The following is a 24,870-nucleotide window of genomic DNA, read 5'->3' on the forward strand; positions in this document are numbered from 1 at the left end:
TTATTTTTGCGATTTTTGCGATATTTGTCATGGGTGTTTGTAGCTAGCAAGAAAAATCCTTGGTATATTTGCGATTTTTGCGATATTTGCGGACATTTCGGGGCCCTTCTTTGGCTTCTTTTTTTTCTAAGTCTTGATTCTTGTTAGATTTGTTATTCTTGCGATTTTTGCGATTTTTGTTAGTGATTTTGTGACAAAATTTTTTCTCAATTATTTCTTTTGCGACAATTGCGAAAAACATTTTGCTAGCAAATTTTTGCTAACAAGATCGATCCTGGATATATCTCCGGCATTCAAGGTTGGTCACAAATTTGATCACATCAACATGGTTGATATCTACCCATTGATATGTCATTTACTTGGAATAAAACCAGCGTCAAATAATGGATCCCCAGATTGCATTGCTCACCTACTGAAATCTACACCTCGAACACTGCTTCGCACTGAATCAAGTTCACTGAATACTGAAGAGATTATAGCATAAGTTATCGGGACCGCAATTGGCTTAACAGTTTGTATGTATACCGTTATCATGGTTGTGAAGGATCGGAGACTTATAGCCCAAGAGTTAAGACCGGTTTTCTGTTCTCACTCACTGGCCTGCAAAATAGCTGCAGCATGTGACTACCTGGAATACTGTTCCAAGATACAGTGTATGAAAACATAATGTCTCCAGCAACAATAACTATCAATGTGCAACCTCTGTGCAAGTGGCATGACTGTGAAGTTGAAATTTTCTCAACAGAGCAGGCACACTGGCGGTAGACTTAGGTGGCCCTGGTTGCCGACCATCATCAGCAGGCAGTAACAGCAGTTTTGTCACAGGTAGATTAGCACAACATGAGAACCAGGAATCAGTCAAGACAACAACGTGACACAGAGAAGGAAGGATCCATCACAAGATAATATTATAAACAATCATTAAGTCATAGCCTAAATAGAGCATGCGTTTTACTGTTTTGAGAAGTAAAGCTGCTTCACGTAAGCCTGTGACAATCAATATCAGCCTCCACTAGTAAACTATACTCATATACAACACGTCAATAGGAAGTCCAAAATTCAATGTTTCGAACGCCAGACTTCCCGACTTTTTAAGAGCTTAAAACATGGTTCGAGTTATCGAGGGTAAAACTATAAAGAAAATGACCTGAGGGGAAACGAAAATTGGTTCGAGTTAGCGGGAGTTCGAGTTATCGAGGGTTCGAGTTACCGAAGGTAAAATTACAGTGAATGTATCACGGAAATCCAGGGGAAATCGATTTTGGTTCGAGTTGGCGTGGGTTCGAGTTATCGGGAGTCGACTGTACTAGTTCACTGTCATGATATCAATAATATTACCGTAAAATTCCGAAAATAAGCCCCGGGGCTTATATTTTTCAAAGGCCCTTTTTGAAGGGCTTATATTCGGAGGGACTTATGTATGGAGGGAAATTTGTGTTTCAAAATCAATTGGGCTAGCTTGTAGTGGGAAGGAAATTTACCTGCTTTGTTTTACTTTGCATTTGAGGGCAACCTCCAAGTACAAGCCGTCCGGGGCTTATATTCGGAGGGGTGATTTAACGGAGGGTTTTTTGCGTTACGATTCTGGGGGGCTTATATTTGGAGGGGCTTATACATGGAGGGGCTTATTTTCGGAATTTTACGGTATGTTAAGACAGTAAGAAATAACTTATGACGAAAAATTATTATTATAAATTAAACTTAAGAATCATAACTTATTATGACAAAAAATAACTTATTGGTGCCTAGTAAAAGGCGACTGCCTTTGGTATGGGAACCGCTTTAATAACAAAGTATAGGTGAAGTACATGTAGTTAAGGGAAATATTCTGATCATTTCATAGAGGTTTTACGTAGGTTTACGCTTAAATCGAAAGGCCATTAACAACCTACAGAAAGGAATATAAAATATGTTACATTATGCCATTCTGTGGCGCTGGTAACTGACAAAATTGTGACCCGTTTTCAAGGATTCACAGCTGCTCACATGACATTGTGGTCTTATTGTGTAGGCTTGAGGCTTTAAAAATCCAACAGTGTTACCTAAAATTGCTGTATGAACCCTTTACGAGTTCGCCCACTATCACAAAGTCTTTAAGAATACAGTGAACCAGTCAAGAAGAAATTAGTTTTTCAAACAATTCAATAAACTCACAGTTTGTGTTTTGTCAAGTCCAAAACACTTGGCTGTGGCATTAGTTTTTAATAAAACACTTCTGACAATGCAATACACTGCTTTCGCGAGCAAATTGGGCGCTCAAAGACAGGGGCACCCAACGACGATTTTTGGAAAATATCTGTTCGGAAGACGATTTGAGATCTAGAATTTTCGGAACATTATTTGTGAAATTTCTTGCTTGCCTGCCTCTCCTAGGATTTTCGAGCCCCTCAAAAAGGTTATAATTGCCCATTTTTAACGGATTTTTACCCTAAAAAGGTCACCTAGAATTTTCGGGAGCCTTTTTTCTGGCTGAAATTTTCGAAAAGGTAAGTTTTGATCCCTATAATTTTCGGATTACTAGACTTTCCGCTAGGAAATCCGAACAGATCAAAAAATTTTAAGGGATAAAAATATGCCTATATCTACCGTTTAAATACCAAAATACGTTCAATGGTGCTAGTTTAAGTGGTTTAGAACTACATTCTCGTTGGGTGCCCCTGCAAAGAAAACGCCTGCACTGCCTAGCATTTTACCAAACAATCCTGCACGTGGAAAGACTTCCAGAACGCAGCCTCGTTACAATGGAAGCCTCGTTATCACCTTGTAACGCTTGTCTTATATCACGTGATCGTTGTAAGTAAACATCCATACTGAGTCGGAGCTGGTGAAATGTTTTTGTTATTTTCTAGAACGAAAATGTTATTTTCTAAGATTTTTCTCAGTACTTTGATCTCCATGTCCTTTTTCGCTAATACTTCGGGTAAAGATACCGTCATCTTAGTTTCTTTCGACGGTTTTCGATGGGATTATCTCCACATGAATCGGACCAAAACAGAAAACTTCGATTCCATCATTCAGGAAGGCGTTCGAGCTGAGTATGTTCAAAATGTTTTCCCAACCGTTACGTTTCCGAATCACTACACCATTATGACTGGACAGTATGCTGAGAGCCATGGAATAATATCCAATAGCATGTACGATCCCGTTCTTAATGAGAACTTCAGCATGGACACGAACGACTCGAAATGGTGGAATACGTTCAGTGAACCGTTGTGGATCACCAACCAAAACCAGGGTCATAAAAGCGGGATGTGTTACTGGCCGGGTTATGATGTGGAATACAAAGGACAAAACGCATCGTACACTACAAGTGGATATGGTTTTAATAAACCTTTTTTGACCGAAGAGGGTATAATGCCTTGGAAGGAACGAATTGATGTCATTATAAAATGGTTGAAAGAACCAGATCCCCCATCATTTGTGACCCTATATTTCAATTCACCAGATGAGGCTGGCCACTGCTGTGGACCGTACTCAGTAAATGTTACAGAAGAAATCAGGAAAGATGACAAGATCACGGGATACTTATTGGAGCAATTGCGTAAAGAAAAATTATTGGATGAAGTTAATCTAATTATCACCGCCGATCATGGAACCGGAGCCTACAACACAAGCACAATCATCAATTTTACTGATTATTTAACTCCTGATTCTACGTTTTGGGCTGGAGGAGGAACCTTTTTTTTTTTACACGCTGATAACGTAACTCGTGCTTACAACAAGTTAAAAGAACGTCAAAAGTTGCAACCCCATTTCTCAGTTTTTTATAAGGAGGAAGTACCGGATGACCTTCACATTAAACATAGTAATCGTGTTCCTGAAATTGTAGTTATCATGGACGAACACTGGATTGCAGATATTTCAAAAGCTCATAACACAACAGTTTCTGAGCCTATTGTCACTAAAGGAGCTCATGGTTGGGTCCCATCAATACCGTCAATGCATCCGTTCTTTATTGCACGAGGCCCAGCATTCAAGGTTGGTCACAAATTTGATCACATCAACATGGTTGATATCTACCCATTGATATGTCATTTACTTGGAATAAGACCAGCGCCAAATAATGGATCCCTAGATCGCATTGCTCACCTACTGAAATCTACACCTCGCACTGAATCAAGTTCACTGAATACTGGAGAGATTATAGCATTAGTTATCGGGACCGCAATTGGCTTAACAGTTTGTATGTATGCTGTTATCATGGTTGTGAAGGATCAGAGACTTGGGAGGGGGCAAAGAAGGCCAGGAGAAGTGGATGTGCCACTGATAGATGGTGAATTATATGGTGATCAAGAAGATGACAATGTCATTTAAATGCAGAAATATAAATTTGTAAGGTTTCACTATTTTGTAGTTCTATAAAACGTTTGCAAGATCATATTACAATCTAGGAAGTATTTCAATTTCTCCATTAACACGTATATTGTGGTTCAATTTTAACCTTAAGTTTCAAGTTTTATTTTCCTTTACTTTGTTTTTGGGTATTCTAAGTTAATGAATGACAATTATTGACTCTGCAAGAGAGGAAAATAATATTTAAATCAGGGATAAAATTGAACTCAATATGTACAGCAGGGCTAGGGAGTAAAGATTCATGATTCTGCTGTCACGTGTGTTAAAACACAAAAAACTAAGCAAACATTTTAAGATAGATTAAGAGACATGTATAAAGTGCTAACAGTCAAATCTGTATAAAGTAATCAACTGCAGAAAATGACCAACTGATACGGGACTGTATAGCCCAAGAGTTAAGACTGGTTCTCTGTTCTCACTCACTGGCCAGTAGAATAGCTGCAGGCACTACCTGGAATACTGTTCCAAGATACAGTGTATGAAAACATAATGTCTCCAGCAACAAAACTATCAATGGTACCTCTGCAGGTGGCATGCCTGTGAAGTTAAATTGTTTCAACAGAGCGGGCACACTGGCAGTAGACTTAGATGGCCTCGGTTGGCGACCATCATCAGCTATTACTGATTGTCAGTTACTGTCCAAATGGAATGAATGGTATCCGAGGCAGTAACAGCCGCTTTGTCGCAGGTAGATTGGCACAACATGAGAACCAGGAATCAATCAAGACGAAATGTGACATAGAGAAGGAAGGATCTATCACAAGATAATATTATAAACAGTCATAAAGTCCATGCACAAATTAATTTATTTAGTTCACTGTCATGGTATCAATAATATTATGTTAAGACAGTAGGAAATAACTTATGACGATAAAATTATAAATTAAACATAGGAATCATAACTTATTATGAGAAAAAATAACTTATTAGTGCCTAGTAAAAGGCAACTGCCTTTAGTATGGAATCGCTTTCATAACCAAGTATAGGTGAAGTACATGTACCTTAGTATAGGAAATTAACGTGAATCGTTAAAAGTCGCGTTAATTTAAGTCGCGTTAATTTCGGCGACGTTAATTAAGTGCAGCGTTAATTTCCGCCCTCTTAATTTCCAGTATTTTAACCCCAATTTTGGAACCTGTCCATACATTCTTGACACCTAAAAAACATTAACTAAAAGCTTTCTTTCTTTCCATTTACCCTTTATTTTTCATCTTTCACAAAAGCTAAGGTGAAGGTTTACAATATTTCGAGTTCATATTCATCATTGTCGCTGTCAGAAGTGATGTCAGTATCTTCTCCTTTGATTTTGTGTAATTAATCGCGTTAATTTCCTTTATTATGAAATTTTTGCTCCTCCTTCGCGTTAATTTTCTTTATCCAAAAGTCGTTTCCCATTAAATTTGCTTAAATTTAAGTCTCGTGTATTTCCAATACCTTAATTTCATGGAGCGTTAATTTCCTATAATAAGGTAGTTAAGGGAAATATTCTGATCATTTCATAGAGGGTTACGCCTAAGTCAAAAGGCCATTAACAACCTACAGAAAGCAATATAAAATGTTGCATTATATCATTCGGTGGTGCTGGCAACTGACAAAATTGTGACCCGTTTTCAAGGATTCACAGCTGTCCACACGACATTGTGGTCTTATTTTGTAGGCTTGGGGCTTTAAAAATCCAACAGTGTTACCTTAAACTGCTGTAGGAACCTTCACGAGTTCACCCACTCTCACAAAGTCTTTAAGGATACAGTGAACCAGTCAAGAAGGAATTAGTGTTTAATACAATTCAATAAACTCACAGTTTGTGTTTTTTTCAAGTCTGAAACACTTGGCTGTGACATTAGTTTTTTTTAAAAAAAGAACTAATAAAACACTCTTGCTGGTTTATTAATAGGACTCTTTCTCAGATTTCTGAATTCCACTGGAGAAAACCACTTTTCACTGGAGTTTTTTTTTTGTTTGTTGTGGTTGTTTTTGTTTATGTTGTTGTTTGCTACAATGATGGTGGGCAAATTCATAACCTCAGCTGACACCCTCTCCCAACAGCAGCCTCGATCTCATGCAGGGCATCACAAGGATGTGTTGTTAATAAGCCGTAAGAATGTCTGCATGAAATGCTATTCAGACAAAAGAGGTTGTAAAGGTCTCTTTAAAAACCTAAGGTTTCTCAAAATTGCTGTGGAATTTAAATACTTGCAGTTTCACAGCCAATTTTAGTAATTTCTCTTCATGAATAGGCTGACTACTCGCTCTTTTTGAAATCACATCAACCGTCACTTTATTTGTGTCCCATATGTAACTTGACAATGTAAGATGTGCAGTTCACCATTTTGTTCTCGGTAATGGGAAAGTGGTTGAATTTACAATGAAACTGCTCCTACCAATTCCACATGTCACGGACTGGTTTTTCATTAGTTGCAACTTGGATTACACTTTCTACAAAGTCTGGAAAAAAGAAATGTACTGTTTCTACAAAGCTAAGATACCAGGGAAAATACATCTGCCGCTTTCTCAGAGCAATTCCTTTGATCATAGCAAGAGCACATTCATTGACAGGCTCAGGTTTAACACTGTGAGAAAGTGGAGTACCTCTTGTTCCTGTACGAGTATTCTCTGTATCTATGTATCCAAGGACATACAGGGTTATAGTGATGTCTCCTTGTCCTTGGATTGCCAAATCTTGCCTCAAAGTGTCAAAAAATCCATGTAGAGCATGCTTATTGCCACAGTATGGCGCAGCCCTTGGTGTTGAGACAACCCCTGCAAATGATGACACCACTACAATGCTTCCATTAGTCTTCTGGAGTTCAGGAAGAAGTAATGTTGCTATGTTAATGTAGCTAATGGTGTTAACTGCATAGTATTGTGGGAGTTTGTTGAGGTCGCTGTTCTCATTCCACAGGTCATAAACTATTGGTGTCAGATGATTAAGGATAAGGATGTCTGGCCCCCCATCAAACAGCTTTTTGGTCTCCTACAAAAATGTTGGAAATCATACTTTAGGAAATACGGTTGAACCTCCATTATGCAGACACCTACACTACAAGCAGTCTCTCTTTTTTCTCCATCTGTCGAGCGAAATGTGCAAGACACGCAAATGACCACGCATGTTACTGAAGGCACTCATGCACACATGCACTCCCCACACTAAATCTGCAGAAAAGGGAGACTGCTCAAAGTCTAGCAGCGACCCGCTATTAAGCAACCAGTAATCAAGGTCCCATAGTACCGCCGTGGCCATCTTGATAGTTCTCTCATTGTTGTCAACTCTATTAAGCAGCTATTAAGCCCTTGATACATTTTGTGTAACTTTGTTTTTAATATCTGATGAAAGAAAATACAGTCCAAGATGCCTGGGGAGGGGGGGGTGGTACTTGGGTTAATTTTTGCTGGGTATGTGCCGCTGGCCTCTCAGATCCCCTACCCCATTGTAGTCTATCCTGTGGCCAATATAGACCCCATCTTAGTTACTTTTGCGCAAATATCTAATTTTCAGGATCCCAACTTAGTCACTTTCTATTTTTATGAATTGACCAATTTTTTATGAAGAACACTTCATCTACAGTACAAACATTCTGGTACATTTGCTGACCGTAAATATGAAGAACTGTTCTACCCCACAAAAATCAGAAAACATGTGACCCCATTCTAGTAACTCTATTGAAAATACGACCCCATTATAGTCAATCCAGTCGTGAAAATGTAACCCCATTAGCCTATTATAAGGAAGTACCTACCCCCTACCCCCCATCCCCCCAGCCAAGATGGAAGGTGATGACTGACTGATGACCAGTAATGTCCCTCCCATCCCATGCATGTTTGTTTCAAATTAAATGATTGTTTCTGCTAAAGATAATGCTAATTTATGACAAATGTCTATTGAGTGACCAGTCCTCATTAAGCAGCCAATTACCAGTTTGCCAGTGCCCTGAGGGTGGTTACTAATAATAGGGTTCAGCTGTAAAACTTAATCCCAGGGGTCAATTCAATAAAATTCTACAAGTGTGGCTATTGTTTCATACCCTAAAATGAAATCTTCAGTAATATTGTAATTAACCTCATTGTAAATAAGAAAAAAAACGGGAGGAAGCCGAGAATGCAAGGTATTGGGGGTGGGAAGTTTAGACCCTCTGTGCTCCCTCCAGCTAAATAAAGCTGATTCTTTGAGATACTTGATATGCAGTTATGAAGAAAACGATAGAATACACTGGGGTGCCAAGAAAGTCAGTTTTACAGCCTGCCATTCAGGCAAGCTGTAGCTAGTATGTACTAGCTCACAAGTCATTTCAACTAGCCCAAAACCCTTTTTGATTAGCAGGATTGATTACAATCCTTGTGTAATTTGAATTTCCCCCAAAAAACAGTACTTGCCCATCAGTTAAGTTAAGAACAAAAATCACTAGCCCGATAGCAAAATCCACTAGCCCCAGGCTATTGGACACAACTTTCTTTTCACGCTGTACATACAGCAGCAAAGTGCATGGCACCCTCCAAAGAAGACAGATCAACTAGATTTAGCTTGCTATTGAGCACCCAATTAATTTGCCACAGTGTGCTACAATCTTTTGAAGTACGGCTTCTTGCCTCGTAACAAGCAACAGTTGGGCGCCAAATTTCATGTATTTATATGCAAGTTCCTCTCTGATACCTGTGGGTGCTCCAAAAATCACCCCCTTTTCACCTCACAGTGATTCAGGATCAAACCTTTCCCATACAAACCAGGCAATCAGAGCTGCTGCAGAAGCTGCAAAAACACTGAAGAATAATGAGCTTCAACATAGTGCACGCCATTTTTGACTGATGTGCTCCTGACCTTGGCCTTCGATAGCCTGATGTCTGCCATGTAGGCGAGACCTTTGACGATTCTGTAGTTCCAGACAAATAAACAAACCAACCATGCGACAGACAAGCCACACAAATGACTTCGTAAACACTAAAAGCCATGCAAGAGAGAAACCTCTGCTCGCAGGATTAAAGAGTCTCAAAATTTCAATAGAATCTCACAAAAGTTGCAGTTTCACTACTTATTTAATTTATTCATGTAAGGAAATTTTTTTCGACTCTTGTCTGTGATAGGTCTAAACACTCATTTTCTTTTACTGAAAAATGTTTTTGTACACCACAGATAACTCAATCCATGCAGTGCTGCTTACCGTCATCAGTGATTTTACAAACTACTTTCTACCAAGTCCACATGTCCTGGACTGGTTTTTCATTCGTTGCAACTTGGATTACACTTTCTACAAAGTCTGGAAAAAAGAAATGTACTGTTTCTACAATGCTAAGGTACCAGGGAAAATACATCTGCCGCTTTCTTAGAGCAATTCCCTTGATCATAGCAAGAGCGCATTCATTGACAGGCTCACGTTTAACACTGTCATAAACTGGAGTACCTTCCGTTCCTGTACGAGTATTCTCTGTATCTATGTATCCAAGGACATACAGGGTTATAGTGATGTCTCGTTGCCCTTGGATTGCCAAATCTTGCCTCAAAGTGTCAAAAAATCCATGTAGAGCATGTTTATTGCCACAGTATGGCGCAGCCCTTGGCGTTGAGACAACCCCTGCAAATGAGGACACCACTACAATGCTTCCATTAGTCTTCTGGAGTTCAGGAAGAAGTAATGTTGCTATGTTAATATAACTGATGGTGTTAACTGCATAGTATTGCGGGAGTTTGTTAAGGTCACTGTTCTCATTCCAAAATCCATAAAAACTCATCAGATGGTTGAGGATGAGGATGTCTGGCCCCCCATCAAACAGCTTTTTGGTCTCCTACAAAATGTTTGAATACATAGTTCAGGAAATAAAATTAGCATTTAAGATGGGCCATTTTGTTGCCAATTTCAATGTGAAATGGCATGCCCAACCGTAGTGCATCTCATGAAATCACTATCTCCAAGTTACTTAAATACAAGTAAAATTTACAAGTGCATGGTTATTTGTTTTCAAACTCTAAAACAATAGCTACACTTGTAAACTATATGTAGAAAAGGTTTATTGAATTGACCCAAACATAATTATAGGCTCAATGTCCGTCATTTTACCAAGTTAAGACTTCAGTACGTGATGATGAAAGGTCGATCGTAATTGTTTGCAAACCAGTATAGTATACAAGGCTCCTTGGCCTTTTTGCTTTCTTCCTTGCTTGCTTTGAGGAACCCTCTTTTTTGGGGATTTTCAGGATTTATTACACTACTATGGCATTTTTGCAATACCTCACAGATGGAGAACTAATGTCCCAAACTAAACAGCAGAGAAAAGGCAATCAAAGACAAGCTGTTGTTTACAGACAAAAGCATGTGAAATGGTGCCACTTGTCAGAAAGGAAGGAGCTGTCAATAACAGCAATTAAGGAGGCATGAAAAGCGGCAAATCGCCAGATCAAAGATCCCATCGCAGTCTCTTATTTTTTCTTCACTGGCGCTTCTGCCCTCATTCCTCCTAGCCTTGCCGCTCGTCCCTCACGCGTGCTCTTGATCTCCATGACTCAAAAAAAAGTAAGAGACTGCTCGCAGTCTATGGAAATTTTGAGACCCCTATCTTCCCCTCCCCTCCCCTCCCCCCCCCCCTCCCGCCTTCTCCGCTGAGCAGGTACATAACTTAGTAACCAAGGCTACTTGACAGGATATCTTGATAAAAACTATGTAAAACTTACTGCAGCTAAGTGCTTGGCACCCTCCAACGAAGACAGATCGGCTACAACATAGCTTGCCGTTTGAGCGCCCAGTTCGCCACAGCGTGCAACAACCTTTTGAAGGACCGCTTCTCGTCTGGCGACAAGCAACACTTGAGCGCCAAATTTCGCGTATTGATATGCAAGTTCCTCTCCGATACCTGTGGATGCTCCACAAATAACCACCTTTTTGCCTCGCAGTGATTCAGGATCAAAGCTTTCCCGCATATACCAGGCAATCAGAACTGCTACAGAAGCTGTAAAAACACCGAAGAATAACAGCTTCCACATATAAACGCCCGCCATTTTTGTGCTGACCAAGATGCTCTGACCTTGACCTTCGATGATTCTATAGTTCCAGACTTCCCCGGCCAAGAGTCCCCTGGCCGATGCGAAAGCGACCAAAGAAGAAGAAATCGATAATGCAATTGATAGGTAAATAAGTTGTAAAGTTCAGGATATGTGTTCATAAAAATTTGTGGAATAGGACTTTTCAAAGACCTTCAAGTCCAAAGGACTTCCAGACATTCCTCAGTAAGCCGAACGGTTCCGACTTTTGTTACCCATGTTCTATACTTCCGACAATGTATTGATTCCAATAGCAGTTTGTTGTCACTACGTGGATGGAAGATAGAGGACTACGATGGCGGCACAATGAAAGTTGTATTTATCACAAAGCAAGGATGGTTGATCCTCCTGGCAGCGTGTGTTTTTATCATTGGGAACTGCCTTCTACTCTATCGTTTCTTAAACAAGGCTTCTATTGCTGAGAATGAAAAATTGAGACAACTTGCTGAGAGATACTTTGAAAATGATTATGTTAGAGGAGGCAGGCTCAGTGAGTTGGCTGCAGCAGTTAGAGTATTAAAAAAGAGGCCTACAAAATCAAGAACGAGATTGAATGAATCCGAAACCCCTCTACATGATAATGATTCTACCTTACCTTTAGACGAGAAAAAAGAAAGACTTGTTTTGATCAAAGATGCTCAAGACAGAACCAAGAAGAGTTCAATCAAATTTAAAGTTACTGCGAACATCGAAGGAACATCGAAGGAAAAACAATCAGTCACGACTGTTGTATCAAGTTCGGCAGCAAACGATTTTGTCGCTGCAATAGTTGTCATAGCATGCAACAGGCCAACGGTGAAGCGTTGCCTAGATCTACTGTTGAAATATCGTCCATCTGCCAAGCAGTTTCCTATCATAGTAAGCCAAGATTGTGGACATCAAGAAACTGCTGATGTCATAGCATCATATAAAAATCAAGTTACACATATTAAACAGCCAGACCTTTCAAATGTCCAAGGTGTCCCTGGCAACATGTTGTCTATGATGGGGTACTACAAGATTAGCCGGCATTACAAGTGGGCCCTAGGTCAGGCTTTCGATCATCTGAGTTATGACACAGTCATCATAGTTGAAGATGATTTGGATATTGGTAAGTTTCGTAAGCATCATTTTGTTAGCCTGCAATGCAGGTGTATCTTTTGGTTAAGGGAAAGCTCCTAATGGCAAAGCTGCTATCTTTGATTTTTTGACAAAGGAAGATTGGGGAGAGTAAAAATAGCAACCCTTGGGGTAGTTGCTAGGGTGAAAGGCAGAGAGAGGGAAAGGGGAGGGAGTCCCTTCCCCCTCTTTCCCTTTGACCTGCCCAAACTTCTCCAATTTTACAATTTAATGTGTTAGTTTCATCATGGTGATTAGACGAACAAAAACACTCGTGACCCAATGAAAATACCAGCAATGTAGGTTATTATTTTTGTCACCTGGTCCCAGTTGTTCAAATACTGGATAGCACTTTCCACCGGATTAATACACTATCCAGGGGATGAGTATTTGGAAAAGCAATTATTGCACTACCCATGACAATACAAAAAACAGCTGTGTAACAGACTATGTTAGTGGGTCCAGCTAGTGAAAATCCCTCTCTGTTAGTTAATAGGCCTGGCCCCGGTTGTTTTAAAGGTGGATAACACTACCCACCATATAAATCTCTTTCTACATGATAGTGATTTATCCAAAGGATAGCACTATCCAACTTTTGAAGAACCATGGCTCAGCACATAAGAAACTTAACTGGTGTAAAACAAGGTATTTTGCCTCTTATAGCACCAGACTTCTATGAATACTTTACTGCAACAAAACCCTTGCTGGACAAGGACCCTTCACTGTGGTGCATCTCAGCGTGGAATGACAATGGAAAAGAAGGGATGGTACAGAGAAATGACGCCCTTTACAGAACAGACTTCTTTCCCGGACTTGGATGGATGCTGAGGAAATCACTTTGGGATGAGCTTAAACCAAAATGGCCACTAGGTTTTTGGGATGATTGGATGAGAGAGCCAGCCCAGCGTAAAAACAGGGCGTGCATACGACCAGAAATCCCAAGGACAAAAACGTTTGGGAGAGTTGGAGTAAGCCGTGGACAGTTTTTTGATCAACATTTAAGATTTATTAAGCTGAATGACCAAGTGCATCCATTTACTAAAACAGACCTTTCTTATTTATTAAAAGACAATTACGATGAAAAGTTTGTCAAACGTATACACACGTTGCCTCTTGTTACTGTGGATCAGTTGGTTAAGAAGAACGTGTTTGCTCCCGAAGTGCAGGTTCACTACTCATCTGAGCAGGACTTTCAATTTGTAGGAAAACAACTTGGTGCAATGACAGACTTTAAAGCAGGCATACCAAGGATGGCATACCAAGGAGTAGTTTCAATAATATTTTCTGGTGTTACAGTTCACTTAGTACCATCCAATTAACTTTGTAGTACTGTAAATTTCTGATTATAAGCCCCAAACGCCCCACTCCACCCCCCCCCCCCGCCACTTATAGGCCTATCTACCTGTAAACATGACATGTATTGAAATGAATTCAACTTTTTACAATGTTTAGAAGCTTAAAAAAACAATCAAATTGAAAAAGTATTTTGACCAGCTCTGCTGTGTACAGTAGCTAAGTTGTTTTGGAACACTTTTTGTAGTCCAGTTATAAGAGTTTGTCTCCCTAACATCTTGGGTTTTGATTTGTTCTGTATTATACAGAACAAATCAAAGGTGTCCTATCTGTAGAAAACATGTCAAAATAATGTTAAAGAAACTTACCAAGTATCATTATTTACTGTAATAATAATTATTATTATTTAACTGCAATTAAAAGAATTTAAATTATTGATAAAGATGTACATAATTTAAGCCACAACCGCTGCAATTAATTTTTCAATAATAATTATTTTAAGTTCACTACCCACAAAATACCTTACTTGTCAACAACATACAGTATTTATATTCATGTATTTTTTATTTGTTTCGAGACAGTCATAAAACCAACCAGTTAAGCTTTTCATCAAATTTTATTACACTGCAAGTTGCTTCGATTTTAATGTACATTCCTTTTACAAGGCAAAATATAGTCTGGTAATTAAACGTGTTAGTCCTCAAGTCTTGTTATTTGCTCCTACAGAATAGTCTATGAAAATTTCGGGGGTATTTCCACATTAATCAAAAACTAATATTGATAGCACAACTGGAGCTTAGTGAAAATAAGACAAAAATGAATTTACTTCACAGAAGTTCACTCATTAATGAGCCTCCAGGAACCCAACAAAAAGGATTTGTTTGCTTAAAGAAGACAGAAACTTGATGCTAAAATGAGATACACAACAATTAAAGTTATTCCTTCTTCTCAGCATCGTCATCACTGGTTTGAAAGTCTTTTCTACCTTCCTCAACATTTTCTTCTGTTTGTTTCTCACTGTCCTGTTTCTCATTGTCCTCAGCTGGTTCACTTTCTTTTATTTCTTCAGTTTTTTGCCCACTTGGTTCATCTTTGACTCCTTCCTCTGTTTGTTCTGCAGGTTCAGTTTCTTCCTCTGCATCTTTGGTAACTTCTTTGGTTCCTTCTTGCCCTTCTGTTTCTTCTTTGTCATCTCCAGATTTAACACCTGAAAAAGTTGAAGGAATTGCTATAAGCATGGCTTATTTCCCTTGTACTTGATTTAAATAATTTTAGGGACCTAATCACCTTAATGTAGGTTTTCACAACAGTACTGTGACAACAATAAAAAGCTCAAACAACTGAGGCAAACAGGGAACTTAAGCAAGCATGACAGCCATGGTATGAATCAGAAAGTCAAAAAAAGCAATAGGTTTTATATAAAAGCAACAAATCTGCATTTGCGTCACACTTTTGGAACATTTCTTTGCCACTACAACATGACGGAGATGTGAAGCCTTTCAATGCAGCGTTTACACATGATGAAGAACTTGACTGTCATCCCTTATAATTCAACTAAGGAAAATTTGTCATCATTAGACAAGTTAATTTAGTTGGGATAGGGATTAAGTTTAAAAAAACACCAATGCACTTTTAAAAACAATGCCATTGCTGTCAACAGGGGCGGACAAATTTTTTACAGTCGTGATTCTAATGCACTCAGTCTAACTTTTCATTTCCACAAACCAAGTCCTACGGTTTGAAAATGCGATTTCACCTACTCTTGGATAAGAAAAAGGTTACAAGTATTATTTTCACTAAGTTAACAAAATGCCATCATAGAGAGGTTTTGTTACCTTGAAAAGAATCAGAGAATAAATAAGAGTGACTGAAGAAACACAAGAACAAATCAATTTGAGTCAGTGAATGGCAGATATATGAATGAAAATGAGAGGTCCAAATAAAAACCAATGTATGGCAGAGTTGTTTAAAGGAAGATATAACTGTCAACTGGTACATGTACTAAGGTGTTTGTCTATATTACCAAGTGGATTTCTCTTTACCTTGAGCAATTCTATCATTGATATCATTTATGGTCTTGGAAATGGCTTTCTCAGCCGCTTCATCTTCCAGGATTTTGGCCAGTTCTAAGGCTTTCTCGAATGTCTGTAAAGCAGCTTGAAGATCACCAAGTTTTACTATAGAAAAGAAATTCACAAAGAAATTCCATTTCACTTAGAATACTTGCTGTCATTCACAAAAACATTAAGAAGCTTTTAAGGGCTTACGTGATATCTCCAAAGCACAATAACCTTTAAAATAACCACTGTAAGCATTTATGTGTTTTGAGGAGTAGGCCTGATGTCTGTGTCAGTAATTAACCCATCTTTATGTCCTTTGTCACCATTTCATCTAGACTAATGTTGCTGTTTCAAGGACATGTCGCTTGTTAGAATTTTTCCCGAACAACACAACCAGTAATTCTTCATCTTACTGAAACTTACCTTCAGCCTGTCCCACAAGGACTGTAGCATTTAGCTGCCAGACCTTATCATCTGCTTGCTCTGCTGCAGCCAATGACTTCTGGCCAAACTCCTTGGCATCCTGGTAGTACTTGAGCTCTAAATGACACCTGCCAATCTCATGGTAAAGCCAGGTGCTTTCAAGCACTGATTTACAGAATGGGAGCTTCTCCATCCAAGCATCAATAGCTTTAGTGTACTCTCCTTGTTTGGCATATAATCTTCCAAGGTTATCAAGCGCTCTTGATTTGGCTTCTTTGTCCTCCCTTGTGACAAGGATATTGAAGTATATTAGAAAGTGTCCATGCAAAAATAAATTAGGCAGAAGACCTAAACGTAAAACCTCATTCCCAGGGTTCTCCCCCCCCCCCCCCCCCACCTGGGAACAGGGTTGCCGTGCATAATAATGTGCTGGACTTGCTAACTGGTGACTCAGAGTTCAAGCTTTAAAAGATGGATTCATTTGCAATTTAAGTAAAGATCAACTGCTGCACCATGCTAGTAAAATTAATAGCTAAGTTGTTTACCTCCAGTCAATTGGGATTCATACTTGCTGGTAAAATTTTTATTTCAATATTATTTGCTTCTCTCCTTATTTTTGGACCATGATGTCAACTACTGGATTAACAGTACTTGTGTTACCGCTATATATTCACTTTTTTAAAAAATACTAAAATCATAATTCCATTTAGCAGGAGGATGACCTACATTTGTCTTTCTGCCAGAGGCATTATAGGAAGCCTTGACACCACTCACATGACATAATTAGCCTGCAGTGCAGGCATTTTCATCAGGCGCGTGAATGGTTTTAATCGCGAAAGCGCTATGTTGAAACTCCCGAAGAGAGGAGGAAATGGGGCAAGTCAAGAGGAGGGGGGAGGGGGCGGGGAGAAAGAAGAGAAAACGCCTAGCCGAAAACACTGTGAAAATGAGAAACACCCCCTAATTAGTATTTTTTCTCCCCTCTCCTTCTTTCGCCCTCACACCTACCCTAAGGGTTACTATTTCTACTCTCCCCAATCTACCTCTATAACATCAAAGATGGCAGCTTCATCGTAGTGATACGCACATGAACAAGCTTTCACCCGCCCAAAATACACTTGCACTGCAGGCTATGACATGATTTGACAGAAAACTTTAATACTACTGAGTCGAACGTCCACTAACAGCCACCTCTCCACAATGGCCATCTCTCTACAACGGCCACTTTTTTGGCAGACAGTCCATACATTGACCCTTGTTTAAACCTCTCTACAACGGCCACTTTCTTTCTGTCCCAAAAGTGGCCGTTGTGAAAAGGTTCAACTGTAGATCTGACTCAAGATGCTAGTGACCCACATCCAATTTCTCCCAACAAAAACACAGCCTGATCAAATAGACAGGTAAATGTGAATTAATGGAATGATCACTAAAGATGAAATATTGTGATGTTAAAACAAATTCTCTCAAGCAGTACGATTGAGGAATGTATGAGGAACAATGTGGAGAAGATACATGTTGATGTTGGGATTTAAAGGGTTAAATAAAACATCATGAGAGTTTGCCACCCTAATTAGGTCATCATATTTAACTTACCGCTTCTTGGCAGCCTTGAGGTCCTTTTCATGATATTTTAAGGCCTCTTCATAATTATCCATTTCAAGATAGGCATTTCCAATGCACGAATATAAATTGCCAATAACTTCAGCTTTATTTGGCACACTCTCTGCTCCTAATGATTGCACTGTTTTCAGGGTAGACTGCGCTTTTTTCAAACTGTTTTCAGGCTCACCATCCGCCAGTGCCTCGTCAATTTCTTCCAGTGATCTTAAGATGTATTTTGTTGTATCAGCAGGTTTTTGTTGTTGCGCTGGTTTCTTTGGAGGTAATTTCTTATTTTTGCGAGCATACAGTGGTTCTTGCTGCCTCCAAAAATCTATTCTTGTGTCCAAGTAATTCAGGCCATCTTGTACAAGATCATAATAATTATTTGTGCTGTTGCCATGTATAAAATCTAAAAAAAAAAAGGTTCAAGATTCTTAATATGTAAGCCATGTCTCAGCTTTCATGTAAGTATAACAAGACAGGGCAGGGTTTTGCATAAGGTATGGAATGTGTTTTTGAAAAAATCTGGTATATGGAACACCTATCTTTTCCAGCTGAAAGATCATAAAATTTTAAGTTTACAGTACATTATACCTCCTTTAGTCCTGGGTATGATGCACAAAATATTTAGAGTTTGGGTTCTTCTGGCTAATCATTTGGACATACAGTCAAAGCCTGTTAATTCAAAGACCGATGGGGCTATAAAATAGAAGGTGTCCATATTAATAGGGTCTGTAATAAAGTGTCTGTAATAATGAGGTGTCTGTTAAGTGGGTGTCCATAAAGTGGAGTCTGTAATAATGAGGTGTCTGTTAAGTTGGTGTCCGTAAAGTGGAGTCTGTAATAATGAGGTGTCTGTTAAGTGGGTGTCCATAAAGTGGGGTCTGTAATAATGAAGTGTCTGTTAAGTGGGTGTCCATAGAGTGGGGTCTGTAATAATGAGGTGTCTGTTAAGTGGGTGTCCGTAGAGTGGGGTCTGTAATAATGAGGTGTCTGTTAAGTGGGTGTCCACAGAGTGGGGTCTGTAATAATGAGGTGTCTGTTAAGTGGGTGTCTATAGAATGGGGTCTGTAATAATGAGGTGTCTGTTAAGTGGGTGTCCGTAAAGTGGGGTAGACCTCTGTAATAATGAGGTTTCTGTTAAGTGGGTGTCCGTAGAGTGGGGTCTGTAATAATGAGGTGTCTGTTAAGTGGGTGTCCGTAGAGTGGGGTCTGTAATAATGAGGTGTCTGTTAAGTGGGTGTCCGTAGAGTGGGGTCTGTAATAATGAGGTGTCTGTTAAGTGAGTGTCCATAGAGTGGGGTCTGTAATAATGAGGTGTCTGTAAAGCAGGGTTTGACTGTAAACATACTACTTCTCCCTGACTGCCCCTTACAGAAAGCAGCTATCACACTGAGCTAAAATAATCGGCAATAAATTGAAATAGTTTGACGTACCTTGATCACTCATAAGTTCCTCTAGATATTTCTTGTCAGCATATAATTCCCCTAAAAGCTGCATCAAAGATTTAGTGAAATTAAGCAGTTTTGTCAAAGGTAAAACTTACAGGGGATATAGAGCTGCAAAGTTATGTAGTTGCTGAAAGGTCTCTTGCTTCCTCAGGGATTGTCATTAACTTATTGAGGACCCTAAAAATCTAGTGCCATACTACCCCAAAATATTGATATCTAGCAATAGCAATGCTCTCAAAAAGCATTTCCAGCATTCCATTCTGTCAGTAACAAACGCTCACGAAAACACAAAAGCAGTCCATTTCAATTTTGAGTCTAACAGCCTAGTTATCTCACAGCATTAAAGCATAAAATTTATGCTATAAAATATAAACAGTTCCATGCAAAAGTTCTGCCAAATATGTTCTTGGTAATGGTAACAACATAGGATTTCATCCACAGATTGGAAAGTTAAAGTTACAAATTGTGCCACCATACTTTTGTATAGGTGTCAAAAGTTTAACATAATCATCAACAAAAGAATGAAAACCACTTTTGAAATAATAAATTTATACTAAGGCACATTGGTGGACTCTAAAATTAATATTATGCTGCCTTTACTTCCTAATATCCATTTCTAATTCTGACATTTAAAGAAAATACCTTCTATTTTTCCAACACTACCCACCTTTTTAATAGTCTTTTCTGACTTTACAGGGCTTTTTACATTCTTCCCTCTGTTCACAGCTTGTTGCTGATTCCTTGCCGCCTGGGTTGTTGGTTTGCTGTATCCCTTATTTGCCTTTTTCTAAAAAAGAAGAAAATATTTTTATTTACACTTGATAGCCAGGTTTAATAATTTTATATGGTTGGACATAGACATTTTTTCATATTCCTGTGAAGAAGGCACCAACTTGAGACTTAGGTTGAAAAAATATAGTGCCTTGAACAAAATTTTCCACCCAAGCCTTGGTTATTTTGCAGGGTCATCTCCTTTTAATTTACCCTCATAACCCATCTAAAAGATAAAGCATTAATAAGAAAATTAATTTCCATCTGATCATTCTGGCTGGGCATCACACATGTACACTGTATTTCATTTTTGAGCAGAAAATAAATTTTGAACCAAGAATAACATTGAAAAATAGGACATTTTTATGTCAACTGCAGTTGCCCAAAAAGGTTGAGGACAAGAGGGGTATTCAAATGTTGACTTTTCTAGCTGTTAAAAAGCAGTTAACAAGATTATAGAGAAAGCTCCTTCATACGTCTACATGACTAATGCCAAAAAAATTTCAAGTACTTACTCCTTCATCTTGCTTTGCAAAAAATGACAAATCTCCTTTGTTTTCCAGTTTCACTTTGGCCTTACCTACGAGAAAATACCACATTCATCAGGAAACTTTACTTAACCATATGATGAAGCAATCAAAAACTATAAGTTAATAAACTATAACACCAGACAAAAGATCCACCTAGCAGTTGATTACACTAGATTATTATATAATGTACAGTTAATTACATCACATCACAGATTATTTGAGAGTAATATTGAACAGCCAGGCAATAACTACTTTAACAGTCATTCCTTACAGGCAAAGGGTGATTTGTTTGGCCAGCGGAGGCATACTCATAAACAAATTGCACAAGGGTACAACAGATAACTACTATTATCACCATGAGCCTGGGGGGTGGGGGATACTTCCTGATAAGAGGCTAATGGGGATGTGCTGCTGGATGGGGTGACATTTTCATGACTGGATTGACTATAATGGGGTAGCATTTTCAACAGAGTTACTTGAATGGGGTCGCACATTTTCGGATTTGTTGGGGTAAGACAGTTCTTGATATAATAAGGTCAGCAAAGGTACCAGAATGTTTGTCCTGTAGGTGAAAAGTAAAGTGTTCTTCATTCAATCTAAAAAAATTGGTCAATTCATAAAAATAGAAAGTGACTAAGTTGGGATCGCGAAAATAACATATTTGCCCAAAAGTGACTAAGATGGGGTCTATAACTGGCCACAGAATAGCCTATAATGGGGAGGGGCTCTGAGACACCAGCAGCACATACCCAGTAAAAATTAACCCAAGTACCCCCCCCGCCCCACCCCCGGGACCATGAGCAACCCTGCATTTAAGAGAATGAGCTACAAAGATCCTTTTTGCAAGCAGTCATAGATTAATATAATTCAAGAAACCAATATCTTACTTCCAATGGCATTGTCTATAGCCTCTTGAGCCTTCTGGATTCCAAGTTTAAACTCCTCTTGATCTTGCCGCAACTTGTATCCACGGTGATAATAAAGGAGAGCATACTCAAAGTCACCTTTTGAGTAAAGGGCTTCTGCTTTCTGGTAAAGGCCCTATAAGTAGTTTGAGTCATAAAAAGTAATAATTACTTTTTATAATTATTACTAATAATTATTTCTAATATTTATTAATAGTAATACCATAATTACTTTTTATGACTTAGTCATTGCAATTAATCCTTTAAGCCCCAATTTTCATTTACAAAAATATCACCCTAGATTGTCCTCCCTTAAAGGTAAAATGAGGCACTTTTGTATGTTAGTCATGCGGTAGCTTGCACCACAGACGAAATTAAACTCTGGTTAAGACTGTCTGCAAAACGGCGCCAAAATTCTTGTTTTGGGTCCCCACCTGTGTACCAGGATTTCAGTAAGCGCCATGATTGGCCTGTTAAAAAAAGCCATTGTTGATTTGCCAATCAGCAGGAAAGGAAATTTGAAACGCACTTCCGGTAATTTGTTGAGTCCTTTGGGGGTACAGAACAAGGATCTCAGCAATGCTTCGCAGACGATACTACCTGAGGTTAAATTGCGTCTGCCACGGAGGCTAATCAGGCAGTGGAGGCAGAGAAACGTACCAAAAAGTGGGATATAAATTATAAGAGCAAAGTTGTTGTTTTATATGCTTATTAAACCTACTGACGTTGCGGTCCCCAGGTCTTAAGGTCCCTAATAGGGACTTTAAGATGCCACAACACGAACGGCAACGAGAACGTGAAAAAACAATAGGTTTTATAAGCAAAACAACAACTTAGCACATGCATGATGCTTGTTTGTAAATTTCTTTGCCCATTTTTGCACAACTACAACGTGAAAATGCCTAATTTCATGTTTTATGGAGTTAAATATGTAAACAAGCAACAACAAAATTTTATTTCTCTTTCTGAACTTGGATATGGTTCTTAGAAAGTCAACTCCAGGAGGGTTCAACTACATTTGACAAAGAAAGTATGCAGGAATAATTGCGATACAGACTGAAAGAACATAAATTCACTTTATAAGCGACATTCTTGTTGCTGTCATGTCATTGGATCTTAAAGTCCCTACTTTTTCAAGGGCAGAGTTGACTAAAAAATCTACAGTAAGTGGTGGCACCGGAAAAACTCCAGTTTAAGTGGAATTTTATTATTGGTGCTTTGGTAACAGCAACAAGAATGCTATTCATGACATTATTTTAAAACCTTGTTATAGTCTTTGTCTTCTGCAAGTGATTCCTCTGCATCTCTTAATGCTGCATCTGGATCACCCAGCCGCAGGTAGCACTTTGATCGCTGAACAAGGCACACCTTGTATCCTGGCTGTAACTCTAGCGCCTATGAACAAAAGTGAAAAAAATTCTCTCCTGAAGCCATTCAAACAAATTACATTATACCATAGTCATTGTCTGGGATTTATCCAGAGCTTAGAGCTATCGACTTTTGCACAACCTAAGATCTGTAAATCTGCAAGGATTTTCCCGGTATCCAGACAATTAGCCACCAACAACTAGCCCCCATATTATTGACTTAAGTTCCGCATTAAGTTTGTCATATAGAATTTGTTTAAAATAGATTCGAATTGCGAACTTAAATGGCTTTAGTTACATAAGAATTTGTTTTTCATGGGGCTGGAGTCTCTCGGACCACACGTCCCCGCATGTATTAAGTAAATTCGAATCACAAACTTCTTAAGCTTTAGTTAAGATAAGAATTTCAAGGGGCGGGAGTCACTCACACAACTAGACATTTAGAAAGGGATTGAAGACAGTTCATTTATTAAACGAGCGATTAGAGGATATTTAACTCAGGTGATACTGTAAACTGGGGGCTAGTTGTCAGGGGCAAATTGTCTGACATTCATTTTCACAAAGGAGTTAATTTGAGTTCAGTCCGTAGCAGCCATATCCGTTGATATTCGTCCAAGTATAGGAATCATGCTCCTGATATGATTTTATAAGAAGACATACAGTGCACAACAGAGTTAGCCGATGAGGTAACAGAGCACCAGCAGATATAAAAGAGAGCATATGGTGATAAATCTTCCAAACCGAGTTACTGTATTAAGTGAGCTTCATAACTTGTTTTTCTATATCTAGCTTATCATAAAAGCTTAAAATACCTGAGTGTAGCTATCAAGAGCTTTTTTGTACTCTCCCTGGTTAAAATGAACATTTCCTTCTGAAAGATAAGTTGTAAATGAACTTTTTGGCCCTTCAGGCTCGTCATCGTCGTCATACATTTCGCTGAAAACGTTTTTTGTACTTTAGATCACTCTTTTTTCGAAAAGATGGAGAGAAGATTTGTAAATATGGCTCCTTGCATGTGGTTGTCAAGAGAAGGTTGCTAAGTGGAACCCAGTACTTCTCTTTCAATGAAGAAACCGCTGTAAGTAAACGATGCCGTCTCGTCTAAATTACAAATTTTTCTCCATCTTTTTTCTTTTTTTTTTTTTAGGTACAATTGACAATATTAAGAATAGAAAAAATATTCCTTCTTACCTTCTGCAAAGCAAAATAATGGAAGTTATAAAATTTTAATTTCAGTTTGTACAATTCATATTACTTCCTGTTTATTTTTTATTATTTCACTTTTATTTCATGATCAATTCTGTCTCAGTCTTTAAAACCCTAAAAATAACACCGTATGCACACCAGTATAATTTTGCTATTTTCGTTGTTTCATTTTTAAGCTGGCAACGAAGATGTATTTCCGGCCAGAGAACCGGATGTGCGCTATTTCTGTTATAGTTTATCTATTTTAAAAAAGATCCGACGAAATGACGTATGATATTCTGGATCAGGAGCCTCCTGTCTGGGTGTGTTGCATGGTACACCCGGGATATATTTGGCTGGATTCTTACCTTTGCTTAGGGGATTTATCAAGAATGTGTTACGTTCCAGGCGATAAAAGAGTTCTAATCGCGTGACATAAGCCGCAGAGAGGCGTAGACAGGAAGAAGGGGGTCTTTATGCCCCCGGGCCCCCTTCCTTGGCCCGGGCTCCTTCACACTTCTCCAGAGCGCATCTCGTGTGGCGCACTTTGTACTTAAAGCACCAAATGTTGCGTCTCAAGTCAAAATTCACTGCAGCTACTTGAATATTTTCTCCCATAATCTTGCGAAAGTTTTAATACGTGAGTGTTAACTAGAAACTTTAGGTTAAGACTCCTGTTACACTACATTAACTACACAAGTGCTATACGTCAGTTGTCTAGGTCACTAAAATCCTGTTCGTTATGACAAATTACACGGTTGAGAGATGTTTTAAAAGTATTACAGTCGTTTGGGGGTCACGGTACATT

At 38.8% G+C, this 24,870-nt stretch overlaps 4 protein-coding genes and 2 pseudogenes across 4 annotated transcripts; 3 read left to right on the forward strand and 3 right to left on the reverse strand.

Annotated features, from left to right (window-relative positions):
* The window catches only part of LOC140924802 (uncharacterized), a 451,675-nt pseudogene that overhangs the window by 172,082 nt on the left and 254,723 nt on the right, over nucleotides 1-24,870 (forward strand).
* Nucleotides 2,804-4,888, forward strand: LOC140924826 (bis(5'-adenosyl)-triphosphatase enpp4-like). The gene has a single exon (XM_073374830.1). The coding sequence runs from the start codon at nucleotides 2,830-2,832 to the stop codon at nucleotides 4,312-4,314; it is 1,485 nt and encodes a 494-aa protein (XP_073230931.1). The 5' UTR covers nucleotides 2,804-2,829; the 3' UTR covers nucleotides 4,315-4,888.
* LOC140924961 (hydroxysteroid 11-beta-dehydrogenase 1-like protein) lies at nucleotides 6,399-9,297 on the reverse strand (annotated as a pseudogene).
* On the reverse strand, nucleotides 9,455-11,343 carry LOC140924844 (hydroxysteroid 11-beta-dehydrogenase 1-like protein). Its single transcript, XM_073374848.1, has 2 exons — nucleotides 11,012-11,343; nucleotides 9,455-10,128 (listed from the first exon to the last, which is right to left on the reverse strand). Exons 1-2 carry the CDS (start codon nucleotides 11,333-11,335, stop codon nucleotides 9,535-9,537), a joined length of 918 nt encoding a protein of 305 aa, XP_073230949.1. The 5' UTR covers nucleotides 11,336-11,343; the 3' UTR covers nucleotides 9,455-9,534.
* Nucleotides 11,617-13,826, forward strand: LOC140924827 (alpha-1,3-mannosyl-glycoprotein 2-beta-N-acetylglucosaminyltransferase-like). Its single transcript, XM_073374831.1, has 2 exons — nucleotides 11,617-12,467; nucleotides 13,139-13,826. The coding sequence occupies exons 1-2, from the start codon at nucleotides 11,684-11,686 to the stop codon at nucleotides 13,792-13,794; spliced, it is 1,440 nt and encodes a 479-aa protein (XP_073230932.1). The 5' UTR covers nucleotides 11,617-11,683; the 3' UTR covers nucleotides 13,795-13,826.
* On the reverse strand, nucleotides 14,240-23,895 carry LOC140924823 (outer dynein arm-docking complex subunit 4-like). The gene is made up of 10 exons (XM_073374826.1): nucleotides 23,690-23,895; nucleotides 22,774-22,905; nucleotides 21,493-21,646; nucleotides 20,591-20,655; nucleotides 19,972-20,091; nucleotides 19,290-19,347; nucleotides 17,845-18,262; nucleotides 16,252-16,535; nucleotides 15,811-15,945; nucleotides 14,240-14,975 (listed from the first exon to the last, which is right to left on the reverse strand). Exons 1-10 carry the CDS (start codon nucleotides 23,807-23,809, stop codon nucleotides 14,704-14,706), a joined length of 1,758 nt encoding a protein of 585 aa, XP_073230927.1. The 5' UTR covers nucleotides 23,810-23,895; the 3' UTR covers nucleotides 14,240-14,703.

This window comes from Porites lutea, chromosome 14 (assembly GCF_958299795.1).
Source record: "Porites lutea chromosome 14, jaPorLute2.1, whole genome shotgun sequence".
NCBI lineage: Eukaryota > Metazoa > Cnidaria > Anthozoa > Scleractinia > Poritidae > Porites > Porites lutea.